A 25,225-nucleotide genomic window follows, 5' to 3' on the forward strand; every position below is an offset into this window, starting at 1 on the left:
ATTTTAATACGACCAAGCTGTTTTTCTGTTACGTTACTTTAAAAAAATATTAAATTTTCAATATTTTTCTGGAAATATTTTTATTTTCTGTGTAATTAACGGAAAAACAGGTTTGAAATCATTTTAATACCACCAAGCTGTTTTTCTGTGATAGGTTGATGAAAGAAAAATATAAAAGGTACGTTTTTTTATATTACACGTTGCATTTGTAGGTTATATAAGAATACAATGTTTCGGACAATTTTCGAAAATACAAAAAAGTTTCAAAAGTCATAAAAAACTTTTCTTATATGCGTGTTATGAGTCAAGGTTTAAGTCAAAAATAAAATCATTTTGGTTTCCGAGCTACCAAAAAATACACAAAATTCCAAAGTGTACCCCGTCTAAAGGCGGAGTTGGGTATTAGAGGGTTAAACTTTATGTACCGTCGAACCGGGCTTTTTTCGATTTGGGGGGCTTCTTTGGACACTCACTTTTTGGAATCATTTGCAGCATAAATATTGATCTGAGCCGTTTTGTGTCTTCAGCACCTTTATTTACCAATATTTGCTCTACAACCAGGCATGCATATTTTTTGGAACAACATCAACAATAACAGGATATACAAGAAAATATGTCAAAAAAGTCCGAAGGAATATTCGCAAGGTAAAAAACATTTGCTTTAGTTTTAGCTCATATAACTAAAAACTGAGATTGCAGAAGCCAAGTTTGTATGGGAACACCAAGCAATTCAATCAATCGATCGGCAAACTCTTAACACATGTTACCATAACATGTAAATTTTTGTATTTGCCTGGTATTATAGACTCACAATAACAGATGTGACCTTATTTGGTTACCGTAATCCGGGGTAGCATCAGCGGGTCAACATGGATCGCAATGAACCTTCTCGTAAAAAGTACAATTCAGCATTTATGGATAAAGTGATCATAAACATTGAGTTTTCTTTTGCAAAAATTTAGTTGTGTTCATGCGTTTTTTTCATCTTGTGAAAACAATGATTTCCATAATTATGGATGACAGGCTCAAAGAATCATGTCTTACATGAGTTCTGAAAACGATATGAGCAGAAGAAATGCAGTTGTTACTAAAAATGACATCGCTGAGAACGATTCCGTTGTCAAAACTTTCGTAAATATGTTCAGTTAAGCTCAATTCACAAATTAGTATAAAGAATGTAGAAATTCCTTAGGAAATTGTCAACATTTAGGCGTATTTCACAATTCAAGGTGGGTCAAAATTAAAATTTGAAATGACTCAAAAAGTAAATGACTTCTTAGAGTTTGGTCTTCATATTCGGCTTCAGGGACCATAATTTTAGTATTGATATTTTCAGTATGACCGAAAGTTGTTTTCATGGGTGATCAATGTTACCCCATATCAGTTAAATAAAAAAATCACTTAAAACAATTTCTTAAACATTCTTTAAACTTTCAAAAAACAATATACAGTATAAAGACACGAACATTGGGTGTCAGTACTAGTTTTAAAAATACAAAATTTGCAACACATGCATTTTCATATGCATATGCATATGTATATGCAAATTGCACATATGCATATGCAAATGATTTTTTAAAAAATGTCCAAAACAATGATCAATATTACCCCGGATTACGGATTTTCATGACGTTGATTTGAGAAACTCATTAAATGATTTATGAAAATAAGTAACTGAATTCTCCGTCGAAACCATTAGTAAAACTTACAAGATTCAAGAATAGTCATTTTAACACGGCGCAACAAAAATGACGTTTTTGCGTGTCTCAAGGATCAAATTATGTGTCTCTGGTAGATTTGGGGTTGCTGAATCTGATGCCGTTCTTAGAAATTTCCCAGCACGTCACAATTTTTAGCTACAGGTCGCCAAAGTTGTATAAAACATTGGTTTTATTGATTGTCATGTCTACCTATCTCAAGTGATATTAATTATTCTGCCTTTTGGCTTGGTACCTTTTATCTGTTCGTACCTACGGTATTTCTGAGCTATAAGTACTGGCTGCAGTTGGCACAGAAGAGATACTTCCCGAACTGTGGGCTTATTAACATATTATTTTATTCTTTATTTACAGGATATAAAAGTGGCGACGAGGATCATGGAAACGTGTGTTGAAGATAATCGGTTTTCTTTGGGGTGGCGATTTGCCAATTTTATCTGTTTTTGAAAGTGTGGTGAAATTGCCAAAGAGCTGACGAAATAATCGTTTATTGTGAACATAACATTGTGAAGCGATTGCTGTATGGAGATGAACGAAATTGTTCTTTTGTGTTGACGAATTTATCAAATGTAATGTTGAGCAGTAAAATCCAATGATTTGAATGTTTTGTTGTAGTCTTGGAATTAGCAAATTTGCGTATTTAAAATGAGATCGTGGAATTCTTTGGATATATTTTCGATTGTTCGTTGTATGAGTTGTTGCAACTTGTAGCTGGCTTTTAAAGAGTTATTAGAAAGTTTCTAAAGGTAGACTGTCATGTCTACCTATCTCAAGTGATATTAATTATTCTGCCTTTTGGCTTGGTACCTTTTATCTGTTCGTACCTACGGTATTTCTGAGCTATAAGTACTGGCTGCAGTTGGCGCAGAAGAGATACTTCCCGAACTGTGGGCTGATTAACATATTAGTTTATTATTTTGCAGGATATAAAATTGATGTTTACCTATAATTTCAAGTATATTTTATCAAACTTTTTTGTGATCTAATCCACCAAGCATGCAATAGAGGACTTAAACTTTCGTTTGAGATATATTTTGGTTGAAATTTTACGATTGTATTTAGATTAAACCGATCTTTTTCAACATGCTTGCAGTCTCCATATAAAATTCTTCGTTTCTGCTATATGGTAAAATACAATACTTTTCTAAACCATCAAAAAATAACTTTTCCGCATCAAAAATATTATAAACTTTGATGATAAGTATTGTTATAAACATAAAGTTTGAATTCTGTGGCAAATTAAGCAAATAAATTGCCTTACAAGCTGGCAAACTTGCATGCAAGTTGGCTGAAATAGTCATTTTTTGCATTTTCAACAACCAATATCTCAAAAACTAGACGTGCTATGATATTTCTGTAAACGGCAATGGATTCAGCAACCCTTAATTAAGTAAATATAGGTATTTTGATGCTGAAGACAAAAACGTGTTCCGCAGTGTAATCATAATTATATATTACTAGTGGTCCCGGCAAACTTCGTCTTGGAAGGGCCCACTGAATTAGAGCGGTGTTGAGCAAAACGATTTTTTGAGCTACCCTACTAGGCAGTGTATAACTTCCTCAACCCGTATAGGCCTGAGTGAAAGCAAACATTCTAAAACCCTCATCGCTCAGCGAATTCTTAATGGATTCAAATGATTTTTTGTTAGTTCACTGGCCTACATATCTAGTTTCTATAAGTGGCCAGAGGAACTCGGAAATATTCCTGTGGCCGAAGTTATTCCGGTTGGTCACTGGGTCAAGTCGGGTAATAAAGGGCTATTTTTTGGGACATGCCAAGTTACTGTTATTTATTTGCAATGACAACCATTTTAATTTGCATAAAACATTAAGATCTGATATTTAACATTATAAATGGAGAGTTTTGCACCGTTTAAAATATACCGGATTTGGCCATTCGGACGTAATGACCGGAAGAACCGGCTATAGATTTTGGATACTAAACCGTTTCAATTCTCGAAAAGTAGAAATCTAACATAATTGTGCACTAAAATGCGATCCAATAAGCTTGGCACAGATGTTCAGATACAAATTGGCCACTTTATCGTATGTTCGAGGCGTCCCGGGACCCGAAAATTGTAATTTGTAAGATTAATCACATGCAAAACTCATATTTATCCAATTCAATCCTTTCTCAAAAGGTTTACACTGATGCAATTTTCGAAAAATTCCGTCATATAGTGGCCATATTATAACCAATTCCGGAAATTATCTGTGACTTGAAATTTGCCTACCTCCAGGGGCACAAACGCACAGTAACCTTCTCACCCAACCTAACCCAGTGATCCACCGGAATAACTCCAACCAATTTCCGCGTTCCTCTGTCCACTTCTTGAAACTAGATACAGTATTGGACAAAACATTTGCAACTTTTTTGATTTTCCATGCAAAATGATCAATTTTGGTAAGCTAAATCTCAGATATTTATGAACCGATTCGAATGAAATTTTCACAGAGCATCAGATATAACTTGAATTTGAAGGTTTTAGAAGTTTTGCTTTCACTCAGGCCTATACGGGTTAACTTCCCTCAAACTAATGTGGGCGCATGGTAGCTCGTGTCTGCCACACGATTTACGATATAATGCAGAAATGAAAACTTTGACCGATTTTCAGTTAATAGCTGTGAAACTACTCATAGAATTCTAAGCTCAGAAGCAGGTTCTGTTTCACTGGGGTTAATATGAAAAGAAATATAGAATAATACAGCATAAAGTTTGATTGTTTAGCTTAACTTTGGCTTTATGGTTTAAACCAGACCTGCCCAACCTTTTTGAAACGCGGACCAAGTCACAGAAATAATTTTGTGTCGCGGGCCACATTCTTAAACGCACAAATGTTCTCGCTACATGAATAATTTTAAATAAATAGAAATGTGTGGACTTTTCATGCTTCTTATTCCGGACGCTTCCTTACTTTTGCCTCATATTCCGTACACTATGATTCGATTTGCGGACAGCTCATGAAAATCATACATAGAAAAGTCAAATCATTATTTGAGATTGGCAAACCACTAAAGAGGCGTCTAAGGCATTATAAATTTTCATACATATCTGTGGAAAATTTTGATTATATGAGCAATTCTCGCTGAAACCAGGCCGCCATCGGCACCCATCGTTAGAATTCCAATTTTATGTCACTAATCGCTAGTTTTCGATAAAACTTAAGGGTGGTCCTTTCTGTTTTCTCAAATTGGTGGACCCCTCGTACGCCAGCTAGCTGAACAGTTTGCGAAAAAGCCCATTTTTTGATAAATCTTGGATATTTCTTCACGGGATATATCTCATATTTCGCTTGGAACACATAGCAAACTTAGTGGCATCGTATAGAGAAAGGATATAGCTTTCATTTAAACTTGAAAAAAATTTGAATTTGGCGGCCATCTTGAATTTTGTAAGAAAAATCGATTTTTCACCATTAGCGCACCGCTAGTTTTGAATTCTGAGATGACCATCAGAAAGCTGAGGAAAAATTGCGTAAGATAGGCTACAGAAACTAGGTGAGCAATGGTATTTACCCTGTCAAATGAACGATTTTCTAAATCATGTTATACGATTTTGACGTATATGGCGAGTGCAATCAATACAAACATCATTTTTTGTACAACAAAGTAACAAGTTTTCAACCTTTGGTGTTTTATTCAAGTCGAGTAAAGAATAAGAATATTATTTTTAGTGCAAAAATCTGGCGGCCATCTTGGATTTTAACGCCATCTTGATTTTAAGTAGTAGAATGAGTTTTCACCTTGTTAGCACTCAACATGTTGAATTTCAATGCTACCGTTACACTTATTCTTCTTCTTGTTCTTCTTTTTCCTCATGTTACGTCCCTACTGGAACAGAGCCAGCCCTTCAGCTTAACTAGTTTCAAAAACAAATTAACAAATAGGATTTTTTTAACGGTTATTTGCTACCTTATAATTCAACATGCTGAACACTGAGATGGTAAAAAATCATGCAACTGCTAACAACCAAGATGGCGTCGAAAGCCAAGATGGCCGCCAGTTTTTCTAACCTCAAAATTATACACCTGCCTTTCGGCATTACGTCCACATTAGAAGAAAACCTGCTTCTCATCATTCAATTTCGCTATTTTTCACATGCATGTTGGGCGCTACTAAAAACGATACTTTATGACTTAGAAAATCAAGGATGTTTTTTGCTTCAAAATTTAAGACTTTCATTATAATTTAATGCACTTTTGTCAATGTTTTACGTTAGAACTACAGATATTACCACAAGGCTTTCTAATGTCCCGACACGCAATCTATAAACTTCATAAAATGAACAACAATGCATAGGGTAAAAAAAGTTTGTTTAGTACAATCAATGTTTTCATTTATTGAATTTATTTATTCATTATTACTGAATTCAAAGATATGTCGAAGAATTATTCTGTTGTCAGAAATCGCATTAAAAAAGAAAACTCCTGTTTAATAACCTGGATTTATAACTAATAAAGCTGAGTATCAGGCTCGGTTCCAGTAGGGACGTAACGTCAGTTAAATGAAGAATAATAAGAAGAAGAGTATACGTAACCATTTTTTATTGGTAGCCTCTAAATTCGACATGCTGAGTACTATCAAGGTGAAAAATTAATTCTACTACCTACAATCAAGATGGCGTCAAAATCCAAGATGGCTGCCAGATTTTTTCACTAAAAATAATATTGTTATTCTTTACTCGACTCGAATAAAACACCGAAGGTTGAAAACATGTTTGTTGTACAAAAAAATGATGTTTGTATTGATTGCACTCGCCATATACACACTTAGTTTTTATTTCGTTGATCGGTAAACATTCTTACCGAAAACGCCCTGTAAATGAAAAACGAACTGAAGTTTCGGTATCGCTAACGAGCTTTACCGAAAAAAACTTGACAAAATAGGAAAATCATAAACATATTTCTTTTTTTTTTACCGAAGTCGTTATTACATTTACCGAAAAACTGTAAATCGTTCAGACTTACTGTAGACTGTCAAATTTTACAGTAGTTCAGTACTAGCGCAACAATGGTTTACCGAACAAATTGTTATTTGTTCCAAACACCAAACATGCCGCCATATTTGTTTCAAAGTGCAAAACGACGCGTTTGGATTGTGTCCAATGATTTTTAAAAGATGTGTTCGAGATCATTTCTTAAAATCTAAGTGGGATGAACAAGACGAGCGTTTGGTTCTTATCCGTAAGTATGATAAGTCTATTTTCATGTCAATTTTATTAAAGAGCTGTATTTTAGGTTGGAATTTGCTGTTTCGTTGTTCGATACAATTACCAGTTCACGTTTCGGATTTCAACGTCCTATCAAGCATTTTTCATGCATTTCATGATTCCGGGATCAATCGTGCCCTACGAAGTTTTATTGTACTTCTGAACTTCAGACTATAGAATAATGTACTTATTTTATACATGAAGTAAAGACGAATATGAATACCTAAAATAAATCAATTTGTTTCATTTACCATCAATATGAATATTCTTTGTTATGTTTTTTTAACCATCTGGAACGAAATACTGACTGCATGCTGATATCAACAATACGTTCGGTAATAATTTTAACATTTTGCTCGGTAATCATTAACGAACAGTTTGTAATATTTTGACAGCTGCATTTTGATTTAAATTACTGATCGTTCGGTAATTCTTAACTTTACCGAAAGCATTACTGAGCGCTCAGCGGTTTATATTTCGGTAAAAAAAATACTGGAGTCGGTGATATTTTCTAAGTGTGTACGTCAAATCGTATAACATGATTTAGAAAATCGTTCATTTGATAGAGTAAATACCATTGCTCACCTAGTTTCTGTAGCCTATCTTACCCAATTTTTCCTCAGCTTTCTGATGGTGATCTCAAAATTCAAAACTAGCGGTGCGCTAATGGTGAAAAATCGATTTTTCTAACAAAATTCAAAATGGCCGCCAAATTTTTTTCAAGTTTAAATGAAAGCTATATCCTTTCTCTATACGATGCCACTAAGTTTGCTATGTGTTCCAAGCGAAATATGAGACATATCCCGTGAAGAAATACCCAAGATTTATCTAAAAATGGGCTTTTTCGCAAACTGTTCAACTAGCTGGCGTACGAGGGGTCCACCAATTTGAGAAAACAGAAAGGACCACCCTTAAGTTTTATCGAAAACTAGCGATCAGTGACATAAAATTGGAATTCTAACGATGGGTGCCGATGGCGGCCTGGTTTCAGCGAGAATTGCTCATATGAGCCTCGAAAGTGTGAACTTTTGAACAGCAAAAATTGAAACATTTCCTGTGAAATGTTTCCCACACAAAGGAGAGTGTCCGGAATAAGAGTCTGTCCGTAATATGAATCAAAACGGTACTGGACATTGTGAGAGGTCCTTTCAAAATCTATCATATATATAAAATCCCAGCGTTGTCTGTCTGTCAGTAACGCTTTGAAATGTTTCATCGAAAAGTTTCGTTGAACACTACAACAGTAATTTAAGAGCACTACAACGGTCAATTTTAATATCGAAACATTACAATTGCAAATTGTAGAGCACTACAACAGCTTTTGACAGAATATTCTGGAGTTCTTTGGATCTTTGTTCATTCCAATTCATGGAATATTCTCGAACACTTCATCATTGTCGTCTGTATAGGAATTTGGTTGGTGCCTATAACGTGAACAAATCAACTTCAAGCAAATTGTAATTTGGTCGAACTTGAATCGGATTGGAGTTGAAAATGTAAAACGGGTTTCTCCAGTTCCAACTCAGATTCAAAAACGAGTTTGACAAATTTAAAAGCAAGATAAAGATGAATGAGATGAATGTTCGCCAAATATACGATTTTATTAATTTACAGCGAAATCTCCATGATGTTTAATGACTCGATATCGACTCTTAGATGCATACTTAAGGCTAAGTAGCCCGTCATTCATTTTGGCAACGACTTTTCAGCTTGCATTTAAAAGTGATAAAACTCAGTCTTGATAGGTCATATTGACTTGAAAATGTATCACTGTACGCGCTAACATGCATAAAGTATGCTGATACTTTTTCAGCTGTGTCAGTGCTAAACCAACTGATTTTCTTTGATTCGAAATCGTGATATGAATTAGCAACAATCATCAACGACGCGTACAATTTTCAATGACGACCTTCTTCGCCTTAAAACAAATTGTAGGATTCCAAAACATTCCTGTTCCTTGACTCGATATTTTCCCGAGTCGATGGCCTTTTCACCACAACCGTGATTTTGAAAAATATCAATGAATCATACTACTTTGTAGCAGCTATTCGGGAGAATATGCTAGAAGATTCTGTAACTTTTGAAATATTTCACAGCAGAAGAAACACTACAACAGCATATAAGGATATAATTATTTCAGATTAGAACACTACAACAGTATTGAACCCACGTTCTCGATGGAGTATGGCCAGAACATAAATTTAGGCGATTTTGCGGTCATCAGTATCATGCGATTTGAAAGATTATACGTAGCTTTTCGCTTTAAAATTTTGTTGGAACGTGGCTAGCCACGTCGGGTAAGCTAGTTATATAATAATGTAGTCCAGAATTATTTAAAACTTAAAATTACCTCAGAAATTTTGGATCTTGTGAGAATAATACCCAGGATTTTTGATAAATCGTGCTTCGAATTATTTTCTGAATCCTACCTAATATTATTAGCATTAATCGGAATGTGCTAAAATCCTGGTCAAACTTTTACGAAAATCTTGGTCAAAATGTACAAGATTTTACAAGAATCGTGCCTAGGATTCCTTCCATTCAGAATCTCACTCAATTATCGATTTGAAATGCCACCTAGAAATCTTTGAAAATGATTAAGAGTATTCCAAAAGAAACCTGTTCATAATTTTATTACAAACTCGTTTAGTGTTCTGGCAAAATGTTACATAGCGTTATGTTGTAATCTTGCCCAGGATTCTATAATATTATGTATTGAATTCGTTGAAAATCCTGGCTATGAAATCCTGGTAATAATTATGTGAGAATCTTGCGAATTTTAAGGTTGATTTGCTGCTGACAAGCAATCGGAAATTACTTGCATGAAATGGTCAAGAAAATCACATTTCTTTGATCACAGTAGTTTCATTTCAAACTAGTGGTCCCGGCAAACTTCGTCTTGCCATCAAGTAGGCTGTTGAAAAATGTCATGATATCTCTCATACAAAATGACAGATTAGTTTTCACCGTTTTCCTGGCTATTCCGAAAATTTTCCTAGACCTTTTCCCCGCACGAACACGTCGCGTCCCCTGTCGAATACAACAGTGAAAGAATTATGCAAATCCGTGGACCCGTTCTCAAGCCATTTCGTGACATACAAACACCATTCCATTTTTATTTATATAGATAGATAGATGAGGCTCTCTGTGAAAAAATTCTTGCCTCTTTCAGTCAAGGAATTTCTTTATTTTACTTTAGCGAAAGCCTGCTTTTCTTATAATCCTGTCAAGTATGAATGTCAAAGGAAGTCATGGTCGAAACATTGTTGAAACACCCACAATTTGAGATTTAGAATTTGAATCAATCGTTAATTTAAATATCTATGAAGGTTAAACAAAATAAAACAATTTAAATTTAAACTTTGAAGATAAAAGAGCCTATTGAGACTGTTAAACATTAACGAAGCGTATAGCTTAATTCTATATTGATTGATTACCCATGAACTCAGCTCAACGCTATACATACGTATAACATTCGATGGTAAACTACACGAAGAAGCCATAGTACCGAGAATCGACCTGTTTACTAACGCTATAGTTAGTCATCGATTATTATCACACGGTTATTTTCGTCTATTTTGTTTGACGACGGGACATTGGTTCCTGCATTACCAGGCAGTTTTGCGAGGACCATCTCTTTCGCTAGTCCAGGCTCGAGTGAGCGCGCTAGTCGATCATTACACACCTAGAACAACATTGTAGCCATCAGTTAGGCTTATCATACAACGACCGTTTGCAGATCACCGTGACAGCATCTGCAAATTACTATGTACTGATTATAATACGTTTGTTCGTACGTTTTAAGTGATTTAACACACTCCCGGAACTTGAACTCTTTGTGCTGTATTGTAGGTGTAACGGTATCCGCGAAGGTGTGCAATAGCCTCTAGGTTTTGTGTGGAATCAGGAATTCTTTTGCATCTGTGGTTCATGGATGGGGCCAGCGTGAACGTGAAGTTCATCAAATAGAAACAACAAACGGATGGACAGGAATTATCAGCTTCTGTTTACGGTCCTGGCTCCGGCTCGGTCGAAAGTGGAAGAAAGGTGCGACCAAGTTGACAAGTAGCTATAGCTCGGTTCATTGTCTTTGCGAGAATGTAGGTATGGAATTTTTTTCGAGCTGTTTTCGTCGAACTGTAGCATCAGTTGGGCAGGATTTAGGAAGAGATTCAATCAGGATGAGTCAAATGAGATGTACGTGAGCTTAGAGTGTACAGTGATTAGTAAATATTTTGACTCAAGAAATGCGACGTAAGTCTAGTTGTTAGTGGATGATCTGTACCGTGCACCTCTGGTGAACGTTATCTCCGGCGTGGCTGGATTCGGTGCTGTGTGGGCGCTCTTCATGCATCGTTATTTACGACTTTTAGCTGGGTGACAAGATTCTTATTTCTTCTGAGATAAAGTGCATCTGCAGGTTGGCTGCTGTATGTGCGCACTACCACCATTGATTCTGCAAGATCAATATGGTTTCTCGGTGGTAGAAACCAGGAAGATGCTATAAAAGCCTAGAAGACTATGAAAATCAACTTTCTTTTAGACTGGAATCTTTGACGGTTGGTGAAGTGTCCCCAAGTATAGTGCGCGGGTAACGGTTTTTTCGGGTGAGGTCTAAGTAGTGAGTACTAAGAAGAATCAATTTTCCTGGAGATGGTAAAACCTGGGACGTTTTGTGGAATCAAAAGTCGTAGAGTGAAGATTGCGTTCATTGTGCGAGTGTTGTTTGTGCTAAGCTTAGGTTCTATTTCGATACTCAACGCATTTTTCGGTCCATCCAATGGCGAAAGCGTAGCATCAATCAAGTCCCGTCCAAAACGGCATCTTCTGCAAATTTTGCAAGATCAGGTGGAAGTGTTTGAGCCGATAGTAGTGGAGCCAGAAAATTACACTGAATTCCCGCCGGAGACAACGGAAACCAGTGTGCTGCACGGAAGAAACTGTACTCCTGCAGCAATCTTTGAGTTCCCGTCCGATGGATTCACCCGTGAGGAGCGCAAACACGGATGGATTACGGTGCATCTGCTGATTGCGTGCTACTGCTTCTGGTTGTTGGCCATCGTGTGCGATGACTATTTTGTACCGGCAATCGAATTGATGTGCAAAAGTATGGCTATCAAGACATTTAGAAGTCTAACATTACCGTTCAGCTTTAATATCGCACCGATAACTTTCAGAGCTCCAGGTGAAAGAAGATATTGCGGGTGCGACGTTTATGGCAGCAGCCTCTTCAAGTCCTGAACTATTCATCAACTGCGTGGGAACATTCATTACGAAGGGTGACATTGGAGTAGGAGCTGTGGTAGGATCGGCTGTGTTTAACATTCTTGCTGTGCCAGCAGTTTGTGGATTATTCGGTGGACAGGTGAGTGACAGTTTATGTTTATTTTTACAACTTTCAAGGCCGATTCACTTAAAATACAGTACATGTTCAACATAGTTCATAGAAGTTTACTACATCATGTATACATTCAATAGAAGTTGTGGATCAGCAATGAACATCCTAACATTCAATGTTTAGGTGCAAATTTAGTTATTGTTTGATTTGTGTTGAATGCAATATATACCCTTGGTCAATTATTGTTAACCATAGCTATTATGGACACAACATTTTTCGATTGCTGTTTAAATCAAGTAGAACTAACTTTCCCTTGATTTTGTGAATTAAGGACACCGATTTATTTTAACTTTGTTGAATTCAAGCAGTGTTTTTAGCCATCCGAGTATATTTTAGAACTCGCAATTTTAGATCTACAAGCAGAATGAGTGATCCATTAAAAGATTTTTTTGCAATGTTCCCCGACGGGATTCGAACGAACTGGAATGTTCACCCGAAATCGTCACGCTATTCTGCACACCGTCCATCGTTGCTCTTATTAGTCTTGTGAGCTTCCCGGGAAAGCTGTACTCGTCCATGATTTTCCATAGCTCTTCGCGGTCGATGCTATCATAAGCCACTTCGAAATCGATGAACAAGTGATGCGTTGGGACTTGGTATTCACGGCATTTCTGGAGGATTTGCCGTGCAGTGAAGATTTGGTCCATTGTCGAGCGGCCGTTGATAAAACCAGCTTGATAACTTCCCACAAACTCATTTGTTATTAATGATAGACGACGGAATATAATCTGGGATAGCACTTTGTAGGCGGCATTCAGGATAGTGATCGCACGATAGTTTTCACATTCCAGTTTGTCGCCCTTCTTGTAGATGGGGCATATGACCCCTTGCTTCCACTCCTCCGGCAGCTGTTCCGTTTCCCAGATTCTGACAATCAGCCGGTGCAGACAGGCTGCCAACCTCTCCGGGCCCATTTTGATGAGTTCAGCTCCAATACCATCCTTACCAGCGGCCTTGTTATTCTTGAGCTGGTTGATGGCATCCTTAACTTCCCTCAATGTGGGGGCAGGTTGGTTTCCTTCATCCGCCGTGCTGACGTAGCCACTTCCTTCGCTGTCGTGACCCTCGGCGCCTGTGTTCTCCGTGCCATGCAGGTGGTCATCGTAGTGCTGCTTCCACCTTTCAATCACATCACGTCCGTCCGTCAAGATGCTTCCGTCCTTATCCCTACACATTTCGGCTCGCGGCACGAAGCCTTTTCGGGATGCGTTAGGAGGAAAATAACCATCATCGATTTAAAAAATTTCAAAACCAGTTTTTTTGCTCAAAAGTGAAGACATGTTCAAGAGAATCTATCATTGCATTGCCCTTGCTATCTGTAATGCAGTGATAGATTTTTATGAGGATTTCTTTGAATTTGAGCGAAAAAACTGGTTTTCAATTTTTGATGATTGCTGATGATTGAATGATGGATTCTTGAGCCTTAAGCTTCTCGTAGAATTTTCGCGTTTCTTGTGAACGATGCAGCTGTTCCATTTCTCCACATTCCGCTTCTTCCAGGCGGCGCTTTTTGTCCCGGAATAGGCGGGTTTGCTGCTTTCGATTTCTTTTATATCGCTCCACGTTTTGACGCGTTCCTTGCTGCAGCATTGCAGCCCGCGCTGCATCCTTCTCCTCCAAAACCTGCCTGCATTCTTCGTCGAACCAATCGTCCTCCTTTCCACGTACCCGACGATGCTCTCTGCTGCGTTGTTGATGGCTGCTTTTATGTTGCTCCAGCAGTCCTCAAAAGGGGCTTCGTGAAGCTCGCCTTCTTCCGGCAACGCTACCTCGAGATGCTATGCGTATGCGGCAGCGACGTTCGGTTGGGCCAGTCGCGCTAGGTAATACCGAGGCGGGCGTCGATACCGTACATTGTTAATGACGGATAGTTTTTGGCGCAGTTTCACCATCACTAGGTAGTGGTCGGAGTCAATGTTAGCGCCACATTCTGACGTCGGTAATATCGGAGAAGGGCCGTCCATCGAGCAAAACATGGTCGATTTGTGATTCCGTTGGCAGTGGTGATCTCCAGGTGTATCGATACGGGAGGTTGTGCTGGAAGTAGGTGCTGCGAATGGCCATGTTCTTGGAGGCGGCAAAATCTATCAGTCGTAGGCCGTTCTCGTTCGTCAGCCGGTGGGCGCTGAACTTTCCAATCGTCGGTCTGAACTCCTCCTCCTGGCCAACTTGAGCGTTTAAGTCTCCTATGATGATTAAAGAACGGGGATGTACTTGGTATAGTGGTTAGAACACACGCCTCTCACGCCGATGACCCGGGATCGAATCGCATCTCCGAGATGACTTATGACGAGAATGTTACAGTGATGACTTCCTTCGGAAGGGAAGTAAAGATGTTGGTCCCGAGATGAACTAGCCCAAGGCCTAAAATCTCGTTAATATATATTAAAAAACACGTTTTTGTATCGTTCCATCACTTACATCATGTATCATAACGTGAATCACGTCCACGTACGTAGTTCAACATTATCAAAATATGTAACATAGCATTTATAACAATTCTTACTGAGCATAATTACATCACATTTGTTTTGAGAATAGATTTTTTTTTTATTGGTGATCCACATACGCCACCACAGCGCAAATTTTCAAGTCCCTTATACTCAATACTGACAAATCGAAACAAATAACGATATATTAGTATATTAGTCCACAGTATGTTATTCCCAGAGAAAAAAATAAGAGAATTATTCACATCAGCTGACCATAAAGATAAAGTTGATTTTTCTGTATCCACTTATCCCACCGTATCTTACGTAGTTCGGGGCCTTCCTTGGCCAAGTGGTTAGAGCCATGCTGAAGGTGTTTGGGTTCGATTCTCAGTCAGTCCAGGAACTTTTCGTAATGGAAATTTCCATGACTTCCCTGGGCATAGAGCATCATCATTTGCCACATGACATACGAATGCAAAATTGGCAACTTTAGCAAAGAAAGCTCTCTACGAATAACTGTGGAAGTGTCCATTGAACCCTAAGCTGAGAAGCAAGCTCTGTCTCAGTGAGGATGTAATGCCAAGAAGAAAAAGAATTTTCGGAAAAAAGAATTCGGCTAAACGGCCCTTTCGGTCAGATGACATTCGGCCAAATGGTGTTCGGTTGAACGGCATTTGGCGAAATGGCCGGAAAATATTTAAAACATGTCTGGAACCTTATCAATATGGGTATCGAACTTCAAGATTCAGACTTCGTGGCCGTGCGGTTAGTGTTACCAAGCATTTAGCCGTATCATCCGGAAAGAATAAGAAGTATTTCAAACAACTTTTAGCTGTTATTATTCAAAGGAAAATTGTTAAAAATAATGAAAAAGTCAATAAGCCCTAAATATGAAAAGTGCAAATATGTCTAAAATGTACACGATTCTTTAGTTTAAACTACCCTTGACCGTAAATTTTAGCCTGGGCTAAATTGTAACAAAAAGGTTTTGAATGTGTAAATTTTCTTTTAAAAATCCAAATTAAGGTTTTCGTTGAAGTTCTTACATTTACCCACACTAAGGTACGATTTTAATTTTCTTTTATTTTTCTAAAATAGTTTTTTGAATTACCTTTCAAACAGTATATAAAGAGATCTATAACCATTACGAGATGTTTTTCATACTGTAAAGATCTTACTCCGATGTTCCAGGAATATTTGAACATAAGTTTTAATCATGGAATGATGCCCAAGACAAACCTATCAAATGTTTTTTTTTCTATTTTTTTTTGTCACCTGATCCCTCATTAATGAACCCCAGGAATACCAATTGTATGGGGAAAATGTGTTCATTACTACTTTATGATGATTTATAAACAGACACACAGTTGCAAACGCTTGAAATATTTGAAAACAGTTTGATGAAATTGAAAATTATTATTGATGCGATTTGGCCAAAGTGTGTAATTACTCTTGAGTTTGATGCTCACTACAAAAACATGGCTACTTAGCAGTGGGTTGGATCTAAATCAAAACTGTGCGTGCTTTCAAACGGCTTTTTGAATATTTAAATTGATGACCAACAGGGCTTATACCCAGATGAGAAATTTTATTTTCAAAATTTTAATTTTTAAATTCAGAAAAACCTTTGTTAATTTCTTTCTGCAGATTTTCCCACATAATTTTCATTACATGATCGCGAGTATGTTTAATTTGTATTCTCCTTACATTTTTGAGACGTATCAAGGTTTTAAGATTGTCGTCAATAATTACAGATTCTTATTCCACTTCTCATGCTGGTATTGCAATGCACCTTGCTATAACAATAGATTTTTTAATGCTACTAGAGCATTGTCAATATCAAATTTCAAGAAATGTTAACGTAAAGGTATGTTTTTTATGTGAAAATTAAAATGTAATAGGGACATGATCAGAATATACTGTTTTCTATGTATCTACAACAGGTACTACTTAAGTAACAAAAGTCCTCGAGGAGTGTTATTATTAGAAAATATCTGTTATGAAGAAATCGGATTTTTTGGAATAATGCCTGAAATTTTGTGTGCTCTTATTTATTGATTTTTAATAACTTATTTTTAATATTTTTTTGTTTTGTTTTTAGGTCGTTCAACTACGATGGTGGCCCGTCACTCGAGACTCGATGATGTACGGCATGGCCGTCATTGGGCTGATTACCGTTCTCAACGATGGCAAAGTAATGTGGTACGAAGCCACAATTCTAGTATCGGCCTACGTTCTATATATTACTGGTAAGTTTTCTCGTCTGATGCACTAACGGCTATGACTAAACCGGATCTGGTCTAGTCTAGAGAAAAATTTACGGTGGGTTATGGCTTGGTTGGTCACGTTTCAAACTATTCCCCGTATTTGTCAATCTACAAGAAATGTCTCAGCTGTAGACAAAGAAATGCCACGCCTGAAGCTTTATACAACAGTCATCAAGTGAAATTCCTTCTCCTGGACAATGCATCGTAACGATATCATTGCCAGATGGCGGCCATTCTATCAGAGTCGTGAGACAAATACACGGTGCATGGTATCGTTATCAGCCAAACATGCATTTTGTGCAAATATTGTCCCAGGCCAGGACGTGTGCAGTAGACAGTTTATTAATTTATTATTTCGGAATGAGTTCGTACTTCGCACTTTGAATGAATTATAAAGTCTAGCTAGGCCAAAATGGCTCGTTTGCTCTGGCTTACATTGTATTTGGGTCGGCAGGGGAGCATTTTGAAAGCTGTTTCGGCAACTGCCCGGTGATAATGAACTTGGCGTGCGACTGTCTTTTTTGCATTGGTCGGTTTTATTTTTTCACTGAGTACTTTATCACTGAGCTTTGGAGATTGGGATTCTCTGATATAGCGAATTGAACTTAATAAAATTTAATATACATACTGCGATTGGAATGATTGTTGCCATGTATGTCACATTCTTATTTCTGGCGTTACATATCAACTGGGACAAAGTTTGCTTCTCAGCTTAGGTAAGCTAATCCCAAGCCCCATTCATTAATTATCTGTGCAACTTCGATTGTTCTGGTCAATCACGGGGTGCAACTACGAAGCGGTCATCCATGCTTACGTTCAAATGGTAAATAAAAAGTGGCTTTTTCACTTTAGAATTACGAAGGTTATTTATTTATTTATTTATTTATTTATTTATTTATTTATTTATTTATTGCATTTTTTACAAGCAGCGTAAGATATAAATCTTATAATAACGTGGTTATTATGGAGTGCGTCATGGTAACAATCAGTTTTACTTTTACATATTACAGAAAAAAATATACTAAAACTAATTAAAGTGTACTTTGCATTGCTTCTTAAACACTATAATTGAATTTATTTCCTTTAAGAAATTCGGCAAAGCATTCCATAAACCGACACCCTTCACGAAAAATGTAGAGTAAAGTGGGGTAAAAGCTCGAGTGGGGTAAGAGTTTCTTTTTAAGATTTCTGGCTCAATTCAAAACAAATCTTATAAATGTCATGGTGGTTCGAATGCTATTTAAGTAAGAGACTTTCAATCCAAATATCATAAAAATCGATTGAGATTTGGAAAAGTTATGGCTATTTGTTGTTTTTCGACGTGAATACTGTAATTTTTGGTCAAAACTTCGTTGCATGGAAACAATTGAAGATAAAATCTTTTTCAATATTTTATGTAAGGGCGTTTCTAGGCCTATCATAAGGTTGCTTTGAAGTGTATTAGACTTTGCATAAATGCTTGAAAACAATTTTTGGCCCATAGTGGGGCAAAAGTTCGAAGCAGCGGGGCAAAAGTTCGACCCATGCATAAAATCACGGAAAAATTTTCAAATTGCCTGAAATCCACATTTTATCTTCAAATTTAGTTGAATTTGTCTGATCGTGTGAAAACTGTCACCAAAATTTACATTTCCACTTAGTTTTGTGAAAAACTGCTATTTTTGAGTATATTACAATTAACCCGGTTTTGGGCAATTTTTTGATGAAATTTTAGTGTGTATTTTTCAGCAAACTTAAGTTTATGGTTGGTGTAAAGTATGCCTGTCATAAAAAGATCGATATTTTGTGTTTTAGCCAGCGAACTTTTGCCCCACAATAGATTCGAACTCTTGTCTCACCGGTGGGGCAAAAGTTCGAATAAGACAATAAATTTTGAAACTGTTATAACAAAAAATGGGTAAATATTTGGACACAAGTTTGTTCAGCAAAATTATAGCCAATATGTTGAAGGTTCACTGTATGGTATTTGTTTTGTTTTAACTGCTATTGTTTTCCTGGAAACTTTGATTATACCACTAAGGTCGAACTTTTGCCTCACCTTATTCTAATTTCAGTATAAACAAAGTCCTCAAGGAATATTGAAGGGTGGCTTCAGAACTTTCGCAAATCTCTTGAAAAGTTCAGTTTTCTTCACAATTCCTCCAAAAAATCATGGATTCTGTCAAATATAATACTGAAATATTTCGTTGAAAGTTCTACTAGAAATTCTTCGGTAAAATTCTTCAAATTGTTTTCCCAAAAATTTTATGCCAAATTCTTCCGCGAAGTTCATCAATAGTCCTTAAGAAATATTTCCAAAATACATAATTAATTGCGTCAAAAATTTTTCTGTTTTTTTCTATAAAAATTGCTTCAAATTCCTGGATAATTTAAGAATTGGAAAGAAAATTGTTTTCAAATATCTCTTGCTTTCGAATCTTTAGATAAAATTGGTTAAAAACCCCAGGAAAAGTTTTGCTTCCTTTATTAGCATAGCGGTGAAGGAATCTCTAAAGAAACATGTAGCAAAATAACTCGGAAGGGGGAAAGATTTAAATAATTATTAGGATATTCATAAAGAAATTTATTTTGATTTTCCTTAAAACACTTCTTTAGAAACAATTTTACCAATTATTGGCAGAATCCATATTTTTGGTTTTAATTTTTGTGCGAAATGTGGGCGGAATTTCAAGAGGCTTTATAACTTGTCGTTCCTGATTTCTGCAAGTCCATCAGGAATTCTTCGAAAAAAATTCAAAGTAATGTAAAAGCTTCCCCTGAGATTTAAAGTCATTAAGATCTTACATTACGAATTTACCACAATACTTCTTAGGTAACGTTATTAAGGCTAAGTAGCCCGTCATAGGGGGCCCAGATAGCCGTAGCGGTAAACGCGCAGCTATTCAGCATGACCAAGCTGAGGGTCGTGGGTTCGAATCCCACCGGTCGAGGATCTTTTCGGGTTGGAAAATTTCTCGACTTCCCAGGGCATAGAGTATCTTCGTACCTGCCACACGATATACAAATGCAAAAATGGTCATTGGCATAGTAAGCTCTCAGTGAATAACTATGGAAGTGCTCATAAGAACACTTAGCTGAGAAGCAGGCTCTGTCCCAGTGGGGACGTAACGCCAGAAAGAAAGAAAGAAGCCTGTCATTCGTTTTGGCAACAATGATGACTTTTCAGCTTGCATTTCAAAGTGATAAATCTCAGTGTTGATAGTTTATATTGACTTGAAAATCTATCACAGTACGCGCTAGCATGCATAAAGTATGCTGATACTTTTTCAGCTGTGTCAGTGCAAAACCAACTGAATTTCTTTGATTCGAAATCGTGAGATGAATTAGCAACAATCATCAACAACGCGTACAAATTTCAATGACGGCCTACTTCGCCTTAAAAAACCGGCATTATTTTGACGTTAAACTTCTGCACTGCCCTTCCACGCCTACTTGTCCCATGTTCTATGTAAACCTTATGAACCGCAGCACAAATATGCGCGCAGAACGGCAGTACAGTACTACAAAATAATCAAAAAAGTTAGTTTAGAATTTCTAAAAGAAGTCAAAATATTATCTAGGATTGAAATATAGTTGCAGTAAAAATTAAATTCGTTTTTAACATTATTCATTTATTATTATAAAATACAGTGAAACCTCCATGAGTCGATATTGAAGGGACCATCGACTCATGGAAATATCGAGTCATGGAACAGAAATTCTTTGGAAAGCTGGTTCTAGGGACCATCATAGTAACCATAAAATTATGTTTTTAGTATGGTTCCATGAGTCGATATCGAGTCATGGAACATCGACTCATGGAGGTATCACTGTATAATAAAAAAGAATAAGAATTTGTGTAGTTAATCCTACAACGGTTACTTAAGCTTTTCTATGAGGTACATTGTGGAAAAGTTTCAGAAACGCGATTATATTCTTGAATTTTATGACAGAAATTTAATAGATTTTTTCGAATTGTATTTAGGCTCCAATTATTCAAAAAAAAAAAAAAATACCAACAAAGTTCTTTCAAAACTTTTTTTCTGTATGTGTTTTTCTAGAAATCTGATTAGGTGTAATTCGCAGAGAAATTTGTAAAGCAATCTCTAAAAATTATTGAGGTATTCTTGGAGTAGTTTTTTGAACCAAAAATGGAGGATTTAATTCATTGAAGACATTGTAAAAAATGAAGATATTTATAGAACCTAATGGAACTGCTGAACATTTTTTTTTTTGAGAAGTTGAAGATTAAATTGGTAAATCTTCATTTATCTGATAAAAATTTCTTCAAAAAAATCCCAAAAGAATCGAAAAGAAAACAAAACTTTGGAAAATACTTAAATGAAACTCTGATTAATTTTTCGGAAGAATCTTAGGAAAACAATAATATAGTTTTCTAAGAAATCCCTGGACAAATAACACGCGAGATCTGTGAGTATTTTTGCGAAAGAGCTTTTGAAAGAACAGTTGAACGTATTTCGCTAGGTATATTGAAGCAATGTAAAAATCTTTAAAGATTTCTTTTTTAGGCATTTTTGAAAAAGAAAACAAAAATAAAAAGAAATATTTTCGGAGCAGTTTAGATGGAATGCGGGATGTTGCTCCTGGACCTGGAAGAATCATTTATTTTTTTGCAGGAAGTCTGGATAATTTTCGCAGAAATCGTGTAGAGAAACCTTAGGAGCAAAGATGGAAAAAACTGTTAGAAAACTTTCTGACAAATTCGAATCCTTGCTTTAGACTCCTACATTTTTTTGTACTTTTGGAGAAATCCTCAGTAGTTTATGAAAAACCTGGAATTTATATGTAATAAGAATGTAATTAGAGACATTTTTTGGTGAGATAAGAAAGTCTAGGAATGATATTCCGTGGGAATCCTAGTTCGAACTCATTAAAAACTGGTAAAGGAGTTCTTGGAGAAAGCACTTAAAGCACGCAAATAATTCATGAAGAAATTCCCGAAGGTATTCTCAGACGAATCTCTTCAAAGCACGTTCGAATACCTGTTGAATACCTAAATAGTTCGTAGAAGAATCACAAAGCACATTCCTTGTGAGTTTTTGCTAGAATTTTTAAAGGATTTGTACTGGATTACAAAAAGAATGGATTTTATTTGTAGGCACAAGAAAGAGTGCACGGCAGAAGTGGACATTAGCCTGGGACATGGTTATATGAAAAATTTGGATTCTCGCTCCAGTCCACTTTTTAGTTTGCATTTAGGTCCCATAACAACTGTGCAAAATTTCAGCTCGATCGGTGAAACTATAATATATTTGTAGCGAAAATTGTTATTTATAAATATCACTGATGTGCCGCGAAATGAGACGAAATAACAACTAAATATATTCTATACAAATCTGTTAAAACTATGGAATTTGTGAAAATCATGATTATTGTGACCGACATTACTTCTGTCAAATAAGTATTTGCTGCCCCCTCCAGAAAAAAATCCTAGCTACGTCAATGGCTATGCATATGACCAACCAAGGCTGCAGAGAGTTAGCCCAGCCGAGATTGATGCCTTGTAACAATGTAAAAGTTGGCTAGGAGAAGAAGTTTGCCGAAGTTACTTCTGTTTAAGTATCATATGCACTGGCCCTTCGAGGCAGGGTAAATGTACCAATAGTGGAGGTACTAAGCACTATTGAACTTCATTTAATCGCCTAAATTCAAGAAGCGCAATTAATGTACATGTTAATGTTGTAACGGGAAGTAACGACCATTGACTTAATGAGAAAAATGATTTCATCGCAGTAATCCACGGCATGTCAGTGAAAAATAATACCTCCACTATTGGTACACTGTTCCTTTAGTTGCGGTATATCTTTAATTTGTGTTCCTATAGTTGCGGTATCCGTGGTTTTCTTATGGGATGCTCCACTATAGGAACACTTTACCGCAACTATTGGTACAAGTAAGCAAAGTTTTAGCAATTTTAATGATATTTCATCAGTTTTAAAGCAATTTGAACGCTCTTTTTAACTATTCCGTGTATCAACAATTCAACACGTCGATTGACAGTGTCGGTTCTGTGATTAATATAATGAAATCAGTGAAAACGGCATTACCGCAACTATAGGAACACCCACAACTAAGGGAACACTTACCCTAGTACTATAATAGAGATCTGGGGCAAAAATGGTGTGAGACCATGGGTATTGTCTGTATTTTCTGTACACCACTACGTTTAGTAAGTCGGCGGAGGTTCGACAACTCCACATTTTGTCTTTGCAGATGTTATAAATCCGTCAAAATTCCATAGGAATTGGTTTACAGAATATAAGTAACTACCCGAGTAACCACTAGCATGCTCATTCGCTTTTTTGGGCTTATAGGTCCATTATACGGCTAACATAGAGCATGTCAGTTCTATGATGGCCCTATATTAGCATGCAGGGCGAATCAAAGTGCTATGTATTTGGTTACATGAGTAGGCAACAGGATTCAGATTACTCAATGGGTTCTATTTCGTTTTTTTTATTACGCCAATCCAATATTCACAAAGTCATTGTTGTCCTATGAAACTATAATAGTCTCATTTGTACCTCCAATTGCCTTTAATTACAGCAATGATTTGCAACGACAGTATTAACCGTTTCATGTCCCGAACGTTCCGCCGAAAGTCCTGCATCCGACCGTACACCGAAGTAACGGAGATCGCTCCATTGCTGTCGAATGGGCAAAACAACGGAGCTTCCAAGGGAAGCCAGAACGGACAGAATGGACACGGGTGTGGCAGTGAAGCCAGCGAAGATAGCTTCCAGGATTTCGGTGAGTTTTTAGTTGTTTAAACTCATATGTTAGTATTGTGTCATTCCTTATATTTTCTCATAGAACTGGCCTCAACTCCGTGGAGCCGTCGGGATGAGAACACGTTCGCCTACATTTGCCGTTGGCCGATTACGTTTCTTCTGTGGGCTACCATCCCCGACTGTCGTCGGTATCCTAAGTTGCGTATTCTAACTTTCTTCGTTTGCATCTTCTGGATCGGTATTACGTCCTACTTTGTAGCGTTCTTAATCACCGTTGTAGGTAAAGGATTGAAGTTTCTCTGCGTACTAAATGCGACCGACCAATATGGATAATCATGCTTCCCAATTGTTTTAGGTGACACCATGGATATTCCAGATTCTGTAATGGGTCTAACCTTCCTGGCTGCCGGTACGAGTGTTCCGGAAGCGGTTTCTAGTATTATCGTTACCAACCAGGGTCATGGTGAAATGGGTATTAGTAACTCCATTGGGTCGAACACTTTCGATATTCTTCTCTGCCTTGGGTTGCCATGGCTTATCAAAGCTCTAGCTTTCCCAGCCATTCCCGGCGAAAACTGGGTATGTTGAATAGTCAAAGTTAACGAAATATATACAATCTTATAATAAATCTTCAATTTCCAGGTTGCGTTAAACTCAAGTGGCCTAACCTACTCGGCGATATCCCTGCTATCGACACTCTGTGGGCTTTATATCGCATTCTGGTCCAACAAGTTCAAGCTGGACTGGAAGGTCGGCTTAACGTGTACTTCGATGTACATTGCATTTCTGACTGTGTCCAGTCTGATTGAGCTGAACGTATTCTTCAAGGTCAATCTGCCAACCTGTATTCATTAGAATGAATTTGCGAGCAACTCGTACTAAACTGTAGATAGACAAACAAGATATTACTGTTCTGCATGCCTGTGCGCGATGAGTGTTTCCCGTTAACATTATAAGACGACAAAGAACTGTATTAAATATAACAATCGGTCGGTTACAATCCGATAACCATCGAAAACACGATGTTTGATTTTGGTGTATCATTATCTTTCGTCCTCCCCAACACCGGTGGTCCATAAATCCATCAATGGCTCACGACCCGATAAGATTTCATTCGTTTGGATTGACTTTGACAGAAGCAATCCATGGGAATGACGGTGATTACTGAAGTATCTGGAATGAACTAGACTGTGCGATAATGATCTTTTTATTCAGTTATCAACATAGAGATTTCTTTGTGCATTGACCATTTCAAACATTAACTCAGCTTCAAAGTAATTAAGATTGAGAAATGTGGTTCTTGAATGCTTAGCTCACGTAGAAGTATCCACAGATAACTCAAATATTGAGGATGTAGCATATCTATGAAGCAGTCAAGACTTTGATAATTATGTTGGTATCATAATGATAAGATTTGATAGCGTCTACGCCGGTTACGGAGTAAACGTTATGGCTTTGCAGCAGTTGCTT

The 25,225-nt window shown here is 36.9% G+C and overlaps 1 protein-coding gene across 1 annotated transcript; it reads left to right on the forward strand.

The window, feature by feature from the left end:
* The first annotated feature begins 11,546 nt into the window (after positions 1 to 11,546).
* On the forward strand, positions 11,547 to 24,773 carry LOC5565499 (sodium/potassium/calcium exchanger 4). Its single transcript, XM_001649805.2, has 7 exons — positions 11,547 to 12,034; positions 12,105 to 12,292; positions 16,859 to 17,006; positions 23,571 to 23,774; positions 23,838 to 24,035; positions 24,111 to 24,334; positions 24,398 to 24,773. The coding sequence occupies exons 1-7, from the start codon at positions 11,581 to 11,583 to the stop codon at positions 24,608 to 24,610; spliced, it is 1,629 nt and encodes a 542-aa protein (XP_001649855.2). The 5' UTR covers positions 11,547 to 11,580; the 3' UTR covers positions 24,611 to 24,773.
* Positions 24,774 to 25,225: the final 452 nt, after the last annotated feature.

The sequence above is a fragment of the Aedes aegypti genome, chromosome 3 (assembly GCF_002204515.2).
Source record: "Aedes aegypti strain LVP_AGWG chromosome 3, AaegL5.0 Primary Assembly, whole genome shotgun sequence".
Taxonomy (NCBI): domain Eukaryota; kingdom Metazoa; phylum Arthropoda; class Insecta; order Diptera; family Culicidae; genus Aedes; species Aedes aegypti.

Coding starts and splice junctions, on each gene's coding strand:
- LOC5565499 (XM_001649805.2), top strand. CDS start 11,581: ATGGTAAAACCTGGGACGTTTTGTGGAATCAAAAGTCGTAGAGTGAAG. Junction 12,035..12,104: donor AATCGAATTGATGTGCAAAA/GTATGGCTATCA, acceptor GATAACTTTCAG/AGCTCCAGGTGAAAGAAGAT. Junction 24,036..24,110: donor GTTCTTAATCACCGTTGTAG/GTAAAGGATTGA, acceptor CAATTGTTTTAG/GTGACACCATGGATATTCCA.